At 31.9% G+C, this 10,856-nt stretch overlaps 1 protein-coding gene across 1 annotated transcript; it reads left to right on the top strand.

Annotated features, from left to right (window-relative positions):
* Positions 1-10,185: 10,185 nt before the first annotated feature.
* On the top strand, positions 10,186-10,614 carry LOC127080683 (uncharacterized). The gene has a single exon (XM_051020994.1). The coding sequence runs from the start codon at positions 10,292-10,294 to the stop codon at positions 10,466-10,468; it is 177 nt and encodes a 58-aa protein (XP_050876951.1). The 5' UTR covers positions 10,186-10,291; the 3' UTR covers positions 10,469-10,614.
* The last annotated feature ends 242 nt before the right edge of the window (positions 10,615-10,856 follow it).

Here is a 10,856-nt window from a genome sequence, read left to right on the forward strand (position 1 = left end):
ACATGGCGCTTTTTAGAAAGCGCCCTCTAAGGTTACCCTTAGAGGGCGCTTTTAATAAAGCGCTGTTATAAGTCCATGTGCATTTCCAGCTTATAAAGCGCTTCTGGAAAGCCTTAGAGAGCGCTTCCATAAGTGCCCTCTTAGGCCCCCTTTAGAGGGCGCTTTTTTAATAAAGCGCCCTCTAAGGTGAAGCGAAAAAATAAGGAGGAGATACCTTAGAGGGCACTTTTAATAAAACGCTGTTATAAGTCCATGTGCATTTCCAGCTTATAAAGCGCTTCTGGAAAGCCTTAGAGAGCGCTTCCATAAGCGCCCTCTTAGGCCCCCTTTAGAGGGCGCTTTTTTTCCACAAGCGCCCTCTAAGGTCCCCTTTAGTAAACATTAAAATTATAACATACTGCGCGTTTTGTTATTTCACTCTCTGTTATTTTCGTTCTTTTTCACGTTAGGGTTCTAAGGCGTTTTCCTTCCACCTCTGTTAGATCTACATTATTACTGCACGTTTCATCCTTCTACCAATCAAAGGTACACGATGCATACATTATTACTTTTACTATTGCTTTGTTTTAGCTTTGCCCAATTTCAGTTTTATGTTATTGTTTTACTATTGCTTTGTTTTAGCTGCGCGTTTACTATTGCTTTGTTTTAGCTTTGTTTTAGCGCATGCAATGGGACTACATTACCCCGTAGTTAGGGTTATACGACCTATGAACATCTGATTTTGTGTCAACACCAGTATCATTAGAAACCTAGGTCCGAATGTGTTTGAACTCTTCTGAAATTGTTTTTTATTTATTCTAATTAGTAATGGATAATACATGGATGTCTTCCAATCGATTGTCGAGAGAGTACGAGAATGGGGTATCAGAATTCGTTAAGTTTGCCGTTGCGCACGCCGAAGACCCCAGTAGAATGATATGTCCTTGCTTGGGTTGTTGTTATGGGAAACGGGTTGACGCAGTTCAGTTGACATCGCATCTAATGAGGCATGGAATTGATCGAAGTTATACATGTTGGAATTTGCATGGTGAGAAAAGTAACGAGAATGTTGAACCGGGTGATAGTACGACCTATGCCTCAAACTATAGTGGCGCAGATACATACGATTGTGATCGAGTTGAAGAGATTGCAGAAGCACTTGAAGGAGATCTTAAGGATTGTCCCGAAATGTTTGAGAGGTTGGTAAGTGATGCAGAGAAACCTTTGTATGATGGTTGCACTAAATTCACAAGATTGTCTGCGGTATTAAAGTTGTACAACTTAAAGGCGGGCAATGGATGGTCGGATAAAAGTTTCACAGAGTTATTAGCCCTTTTGAAAGATATGCTTCCTGAGGATAATGTTCTTCTCAATCGAACATATGAGACCAAAAAGATGTTGTGCTCTATTGGCATGAGCTATGATAAGATACATGCATGTCCAAACGATTGCGTTTTGTTTCGAAATGAGTATGCATCGTTAAATGAGTGTCCTAAATGCGGTGTCTCGCGATTTAAGAACAAGTTGTCTCCAGCAAAAGTCTTGTGGTATTTTCCTGTTATTCCGAGATTTAGACGCATGTTTCGTAGTGAAACCGATTCAAGTCACTTGACCTGGCATGCAGATGAAAGAATTATAGATGGAAAGTATCGACATCCGGCAGATTCACCACAGTGGTTGAAAATTGATAATGATTATCCTGAATTTGGAGAAGAATCAAGAAACCTTCGCTTGGCATTATCTACTGATGGAATGAACCCACACGGTATCCAGAGTATCTCACACAGTACATGGCCTGTGATTATTATGATTTATAACCTACCTCCATGGCTATGTATGAAGCGTAAGTACATGATGTTGTCTATGTTGATTTCTGGACCTAAACAACCAGGGAATGACATAGACGTGTACTTGAAGCCCTTAATCGAAGATTTAAAGATTTTGTGGGAGACCGGTGTGGAGGTTTATGATGGATATAGGAAAGAAAGTTTCAACTTGAGGGCGATGTTGTTTGGCACAATTAATGATTTTCCAGCATACGGAAATCTATCAGGGTATAGCATAAAAGGTCAATGTGCGTGTCCTATTTGTGAAGATAAAATAGATTGGAAGCGCTTGGAGTTTGGTCAGAAGAATGTCTTTCTCGGTCATCGGAGATTCTTAAATTCAAATCATCACTACCGTGGATGGAGAAAGGCGTTCAATGGAGAGACAGAACAAGGCAGAGCTCCACCTATATTGACGGGTGATCAAATTTTTGAAAAGGTGAAAGATTTGGATACTCAGTTTGGCAAGCCTTTTGCCCACACACTTGTCAAAAGTGGGTGGAAGAAGAGGTCAGTTTTTTTTGAATTGCCGTATTGGAAGTCCTTGTATGTGAGACATTTTCTTGATGTTATGCATATTGAAAAAAATGTATTTGAAAGTGTTATTGGCACGTTACTCAATATACAAGGAAAGTCTAAGGATGGTCTTAAGGCAAGAAAGGACTTGATAGCGATGGGAATAAGAACTGAATTAGGACCCTTGAAGAAAGGAAAACGAACATATCTACCGCCTGCTGCTTATACTCTATCTAGAAAGGAGAAAAAAACATTGTGTAAGTTTCTAAGTGAAGTTAAAGTTCCAGAAGGGTACTCTTCAGATATTAGAAGACTTGTGTCTATGAAAGACCTCAAGTTAAAGAGTTTAAAGGCCCATGATTGCCATGTTATAATGGAACATTTTCTCCCAATAGGTATACGTTCTATTCTTCCAGAAAAAGTAAGAAGCTCTATAACTAAGTTGTGTTCTTTCTTCAAGTCAATTTGCAGTAAGGTGATCAATCCTGCGATCTTACCAATGTTGCAAAAAGAAATCGTTATTACTTTGTGTGAGCTTGAAATGTTTTTTCCTCCATCATTTTTTGACATAATGGTACATCTAGTTGTTCATCTTGTGAAAGAGACACAATTGTGTGGACCAGCTTATATGAGATGGATGTACCCTGTTGAACGTTATATGAAAATATTAAAAGGGTACGTGAAGAACCGAAGTCGACCAGAAGGTTGTATGGTTGAAAGATACATTGTTGAAGAAGCGATTGAGTTTTGTACTGAATATTTGTCTAATGTTCAGTCAATCGGACTCCCCAAGTCTCAGCTTGTCGAAAAGAAAGAAGGAAAAAATCTAATTGGAAATAAAATCGTGGCAGTATCAAGGGTCGAACGGGATCAAGTGCATTTGTATGTTCTGCACAATGAGAATGAGGTTGAGCCGTATGTTGAAATTCACAAGGATGTTCTCCGAGGTTTAAATCCCAATAGAAATGAAAATTGGATAGTACGAGAGCACAATCGATGTTTTATACCTTGGTTTAAGGATCATATTTATTCAAAGTATTATTCAGATCCCGCTTCAATAACAAAAAGGTTGAGATGCTTAGCATATGGTCCAAGTTTCCATGTTTTTTCTTATAGCGCATACGCGATTAATGGATACACATTTTATACCAAAGAACAAGATGATAAAAGTACTATGCATAATAGTGGTGTCACCGTGGTAGCTGAAGCAATGCACATATCAAGTGTGAAGGACTTAAACCCCAAATTTGCAAATCTGTCGTATTTTGGTGTTATCGAGCGCATTTGGGTGTTTGATTATGAGAAGTTTCAGATTCCTATATTTGGTTGCAAGTGGGTTGAAAATAATAACGGCATTCGAATGGATAAGTCAGGATTTTTGCAAGTGGATCTTAATAGGGTGGGATACAAAGATGAGTCTTTTATTCTAGCCTCTCAAGCTAGACAAGTGTTCTATGTCAATGATCCGAAAAGTACGAAATGGTCTATAGTTCTTTTTTCCAACAAAGTAATTGATGAAAACACTGGAGATCAAGGTGATATTGATGTTGAGATTGAATCGTTTACCAGAAATGATCAAGATGAGAATATTATATTAAATGATTCATATATTAGAAATGATCATAATGAGGGTATTTGGATCAATCCAACCGTCCGTGTTGTTAAGAGACATGTAGAACATATTCCAACCAAGAAAAGAAAGAGAACTTAGTGAAAAAGGTACAGGTCAAATGATTTTAATTGTGCTCTTTATTACAGGTAAAATGACTTTTATGATTTTAATTGTTTTTACATTTGTCATATGATTTTAATTGTTTTCTTTATTACAGGTAAAATGGCTATTATGAAGTCAATCATTCGTGCAAGGGGCAAGGGATACTCGAAAGTATCAATTGATATTTGTTTAGATGGAGATGTTCCATTGTCGTCAAGCCTCATTCGCGTAGATGATGATGCTGGATATTTGAAAGTATCCCTCTATGACAATGGAACATGTCCATCTAAACAAATATCAATTCTATCTTCAAAAGATAAGAGACAAAAAATATAAGGGGATTACGCAGCAAATCGAGTCAGTTGCATCAAAAAAAAAGGTATAAACACAATTATATGATATTTATGCATAGAAAATGTTAATTCTTGATCTTATACATCACCTAACTAATTTTATGATATTTTAGGTTCATGCTATTGATATTGAACAAAAAGAGGTTGTTGCTAAGAAGACTGCTGCTAGCAAAAAAAACATACATCTCAGAGATGCTTTTGCTACTTAGTTTTATTTCTTTTTAAGTTATGAATTGGTTATATATAGAATCTTTAGAAGTTAAACGATTATATATCAGTGGATTGTTGTATATGTATGGATTGTTGTATATAAGGCTTGTTGAATGCAATGTGTGAAAAAGGGCTTCAAATTATATAGTTTTGGGTGTACTGCTTCAATATACAGGTTGTCTAAAATAAATAAATAAATATAGCGCTTTTTTAAAAAAAAAATTTAAATAACCACCCATTTTAGAGGGCGCTTTTTAAAAAAAGCGCCCTCTAAAGTGGAAACATTTAAGGGTTTAGAGGGCGCTTTTACTGGAAAGCGCCCTCTAAACCCTTAAAAGTTTCCACTTTAGAGGGCGCTTTCCAGTAAAAGCGCCCTCTAAACCCTTAAATGTTTCCACTTTAGAGGGCGCTTTTTTTAAAAAGCGCCCTCTAAAGTGGCCCTTAAAAGGCTTAAAGAGCCACTTTAGACAGCGCTTTCACTAGGAAAAAAGTGATGTCTTTACCTATGCCAGCGCCAGATTAGAGGGCGCTTTAAAGCGCTGTTATAGGCCAAAAAAAGCGCCCTCTTTTCCCTTATTTGGCGTAGTGATATCCTTCGGGATAAGTCTTATCTAGGTGGAACCTTAGTAACGACCATTGCGAATTGATAATGTAAGGTCACCATGGGTGAAATAGGTTATCGACAATGGTTCCCAAAATCATGGACCACATCCAAACCATCAACATAGTATGGGGCTAGCCCTACTATGAAGAGAACCTTAAGGGGTCTATTCTGAGTGTAGCTTTCATGCCCCTTTGAGATGTGACATCTCACCGGTTAACACTAGTTCTACTTCTTAACTCATATTTTTTTCTCAAGCTTGGGTTTTCAGCTTCTCACATATAACAATCCCAACCAGTTGATATGTAGATATAATAATAAAATAAAATAAAATAAAAAGTATACAATAAAAAAGAAAAAGCAAAAAAATAAGTAAAAGAAGCCAAAAAAATAAATAACAACAACCAAAGAAACACACAAAACCCTAGTATTATAAGTTACGATGGACTCTCTTTAGGGAAAGTTAGAGACTCCCCAATGAAGTTAACAGTTGTCGCGACTGGAAATTACAGAGTCTACATCATCTTTTATTTGTTCCTAAGGAACATGGAAATAATGATAAAACCTAAGGTTAAAGGTGAAATCTAGGATTCGAGAGACAATTAAGCAAGAGGAAGATGTTAGACACCCCTCACTTCTATTGTATTCAATGGGAGACTTCTTTAGTTTTAGGATTACTATGGGATGTCTGTTTGCTAAGGTTGATTATTCTTTGCTTAATTACTTATTTATTTATTTATAAGAGAATTATTTTATTATTTTCAAGAAAATATTATTTAATTACAATAAGGACAAAAAAAGTTATTTTTAAAGTTGTACTCGCTAGAGTATTTCAACTTTATGCCTACGTACCTTCAAGCAATATGAAGGATCAGAGTACTGTAGTTCGACTAAAAAATATTTGCTTGTTTGTTGTTTTTAGATCATGAAAGTTCTCAACGCATTGGAGGCAAAGAAATATTTGATTTGAAGGACAGAGGACATGAGGTTGAAATATGTTGATTAGTAAGGTGTGACATCAACCAATCAATTTGATATTGCAAAAATAGTATAATTAATTTGATTTCGAAAATTAGTATATATATATATATATATATATATATATATATATATATATATATATATATATATATATATATTTAAATAAGAGAATTGAACAAATTATCATGAGATATATAAAAAGGGTATTAGTCAATGCTATGTTTTATGTTTGTTTAATTATTTAATCCTAATTAGCACAATGTATAAAAAATAAAAGTTATTACTTAATAATTTTATCCCCTAAAAGAGAATTTATAGTCTAATAAAAGAACTTTTATATATATATATATATATATATATATATATATATATATATATATATATATATATATATATATATATATATATATATATATATATATATATATATATATATATATATATATATATATATATATATATATATATATATATATATATATATATATATATATATAATTTTGGATTATTTATCTTTATACTTTTAGTTAAATTATTTAATAAGTTAATCAAATAAAAAAAATATGTTTCTTATGTTTTGTTGATTTTAAAGTTTTTTAAGTTAACTTATTGATCGATAAGGCGTGACGCCAGCCAATCAATTTAATTTTTAAAAATATGATTTTTATTTAATTAGAAAATAGAGTATATACATGATTATTATTTCTATTAGTTTTATGAACATTAAATTATAAAGAGATAAATCTATTTTTCATGATTTTAGAAATAAAATTATATTTAGAGAAACAAACATTTTCCTAAAGAATTGAACTAAAGAAAAGAGATATTTTGATTTTTTTATAAAGTAAATAACTTAAATTAAATTTAATAATTAAATCTGATAAATTAAATTTATCACACTAAAACTAATAGATGAAGTTTATATATTTTATTATATCTTTTTTTATGATGATTAAAATGAATTGAGAACAAAAATCAATGAGGTAATGGAAAGTAATAAATAAAAAAAGAGGTTGCTAAGAGATATGTGAAATGTGAATACTTCGATTTAATCAAGAATCTTAAAATTATGTACAAAGTAATAACTAAGTTAAGCTTAATTGAATAAATAAATAAAAAATGCATGTTTTTGTACTTTTTTATATTGGTTAATGACTAAGAAAATATCTAATATCAGATTAAAACTAACCTAAATAAAATAAAGAAAGAAATCATTGTTATTTTTTTTTTGTAATTACCTATAAAATGGGTTGTTATCAGGATTAGTTTTTAAAATAAAACTTTAACTCATATTATTTGTTTGTTAAAAAATATTAACTTACAATAATTGTTTAAAAATTGATTGATTTTAGTTATATTAGTAATTATTAAGTTTAATTATAAAATCTTTGTTTTTTTAAAAAGAAAACTTAATTAAAAATATCTATATACAAAAAAAATCTTCTAATTGAAAATACTTACTTCAAAAAACTTAATTTAAAACTTAATTATGAACAAACACCCGATTGATGAATTATATACATACATACAAAATTTTAGTTAATTGTTTATATATAAAGTTTTGAAATAACACACAAAAACAAATACTTAAAAGCAATGTCAAATCAGACAAATACAAACATATACATACTAAAATCAGATCACATGTTCGAGATTTGAGTTTTTCAACCTGAAATGTCGTGGCCCTAGTAAGTTGTTGCTTCCTCCATTCTTTTCTTTGCGCTCTTCACATTTTCCTTTTTCTTCTTCGATATTTCTTGATCATCTGATGATGGAGGATATGATTGTTGTTGTTCTTCGGTGTAAAGAATTACAAATCTAAGGTAGGATTTGTAAATTGTGGATATGTGGAATTGTTGTTGTTGAAGTTTGATGATTTTATTGATAGTGTATGTGAGTGTTAGTAAGGATTAATTGGTAAGTGTTAGTGGATTTTAATGAAAAATACATGTCATATCTATATTTTTATAAATTAGATTTTACTTTAAAAGGTGCATAAAATAAAATCCGACAAGAATAATCAAAACTCATAAACCAAATTTATTTGATTTTCGATTTATACCTATTTTAATCAATCTTATTGATTTTGTTCTAAAATTAAAAAAAAAGCTATCCTAAAATGAAAAAAAAATCATTTTTAAATAGTTTTATTATGTTTTAAATTAAAATCAAATTAACTTAAATTACTATTCCTAAAATAAAATGAAAACAAAATCTTTTCAAATATTTTTTATTTTGTGATTTTTCAGATTTTTTAGAATAAAAAGTGGAAAAAAGTAAAACATAATTATTTTAAAAAATAAATAATAATAAATAAAACAAAAATTAATTAAATATATATAAAAAACACTTTTGTGAAAAAAATAGGAATAAAGGTAAAAAAAGAAGACAAAAAGCACTAAAAATGAAAAATATGAGACTCAAACTCAGGACCTCTCCCTTTTAACTCCTTATCCTTATACTTATTTTTCTATCAATTGTGTCACTTCACTTATTCGAAATAAAGTGGCACTAGAAAACATATGAAGGGTGGACAAATTTGGGGTACGACAAAACTAATAGAAATTTCACCAAAAGAAATATGTCCTTAAGAAGCCTAGGTCCTTCCTTGAGTCTCGGTCTAAAATATTTTGTCCTTTATCAAAAGGCATAGTACTTGAGGTATTATGTAGTGTTATATTCATAAATGGACTCCACTAGGGTAATGGTTATGAGACCCTCAAGGACAGGCGATAACATGTTGCCCAAAAGGGAGGTATCGCCTCACCCCAAAGTCTTCCTATCACCCAGACATGGGATACGTGGGAAAAGGTGTTTCTAGGGTAGAGAGAAGTTATGGTCATTAACTAACTCACATTCTCATTGGAAATGGGGATTCAACAGTCCACCATTGACTGAGTGGCGGTAACCCTTCCCAAGAGAACCCCAAACCTTGAAGACCTTTATAAATACACTTTCTTCAATGGAGGAGGGGACAAATCATTATATCCTAAGCATAACACTTAAACTGATCATAACTCATATTGATCACACCTTCATATACGCTTACACTTAAACACACCATTCATCCACATAACATATCACCTCACGCGAGCAGGACTCCTAAAACCATTGTAAAATACCACCGTACAAGACTTATCACAGCAATGGGCAAGCCCTAACCACCATACATTGTAATATACATACTAAGTCCCTTGAGTCCCCCTGTCCTCGGAGGAGGAATACACACCTGTATTTTTAACCATTGCAAATATTGAGGATGAATTGTCAATCTTCATTTTTCCAATAGTGAGTTTTCATTTATTCTAATGTTAGTCTTCGTTATTAAGTTTGGTGGCAATGTTAAGGTTTGCTTAGTTAATGTCTTTTGAATGTTTACCAAATAATAATAAGCTAAGAAAGCGAAAAATCCAGATTAAAATTAATCTTTAATTATTGATAATCGATAATGAGGATTTTTTTTATCTAAATAACCCATTTTAAAAAAATAAATATCCAAATTAACCCACTTTTCCATCTATTTCCCAAAATAATCCACTTTCAAATAAAAAATATTTTAATATAAAAGTGACGTCAATCCAATTGGCGTCTGTGTACGACACATAAAGGAGACGACAATTCAATTGGTGGCCGTGTACAAACATATAAGAGAGAATACTCTCTCTCCTATAAATTTTTACATTGTCACTAATTTTATTGATGTCTACTCTTATGTGTTGTACACATAAATCAATTGGATTGATGCCTTATTTGTTTTGATGTTTGAAAGTGGGTTACTTTAGAAAATATGTGAAAAGGTGGGTTATTTATAAATATTTATTTAAAAAAATGGATTATTTAGATACAAATTCTGATAAAGAGAGTAAATATGCTAATTTAACTTCAAATATTATATATATATATATATAAAAGTCTTTTGAAATTTATGTCCAACATTGATATTATACAGTATTATTTTCCAAAATTTTCATATTTCCTTACCATTTAGTTAAAATTATTTTGTAATATAAAAATAGATAAAATAGGAAATGCACGGTTTCATTTCCCATTAATGGTTTAAAATAGACCCAACCCTATTCAATTTCACTCTGAGCGAACAGAGAACGAGAAGATGATACTGGTGGCTCTCATGGCGGAGGTGCTGAAGGAATACACGGCGTTGCTAGCAAGGGTGGTAGAGCAGCTGTTCCGTTCCGCCCCGATCCCTCAACGCCTTCGTATTCTCATCCTCCGTAGTCTTCACTTTGTTTCTTCTCGACCTAGGAGGGTTCAATTTCAATCACATTAGTTTCCATTTTTGTCCCTTTCCTTCTTCCATTTGTTTTTATTTAGATTTTTGTTTTTGTCTTGTGACATTGTACCCTACCCTACGTGTAACTTTTGGGCCTTTTTTTTTCTTTCTATTACAATAGATTTGCCTTATTCTCTCAGAAATTTTGCAATTTTTTTCTTTTAGTGTGAATGAGGTTTCTGCCATGAGAATAGTAATACTTGATCGTGATTTCTTGGTTTCTTTATAGAAACTGCAGAAATTGATTCTCATTATTGAAATTCACTCGATTTTCTTTTCCAATTTTTCACATGAAATTATTGGATTGAATTGATTGTGTTGAGAAATTGAGATGCAACAATTGAGGTAATTTCAATGAAGAGAATCTATTTTCAGAAACATTTTG

The sequence above is a fragment of the Lathyrus oleraceus genome, chromosome 1 (assembly GCF_024323335.1).
Source record: "Lathyrus oleraceus cultivar Zhongwan6 chromosome 1, CAAS_Psat_ZW6_1.0, whole genome shotgun sequence".
In the NCBI taxonomy this organism is placed as follows: domain Eukaryota; kingdom Viridiplantae; phylum Streptophyta; class Magnoliopsida; order Fabales; family Fabaceae; genus Lathyrus; species Lathyrus oleraceus.

Excerpts from the sequence above, each read along its gene's own strand:
- LOC127080683 (XM_051020994.1), top strand. The coding sequence starts at position 10,292 with ATGATACTGGTGGCTCTCATGGCGGAGGTGCTGAAGGAATACACGGCG.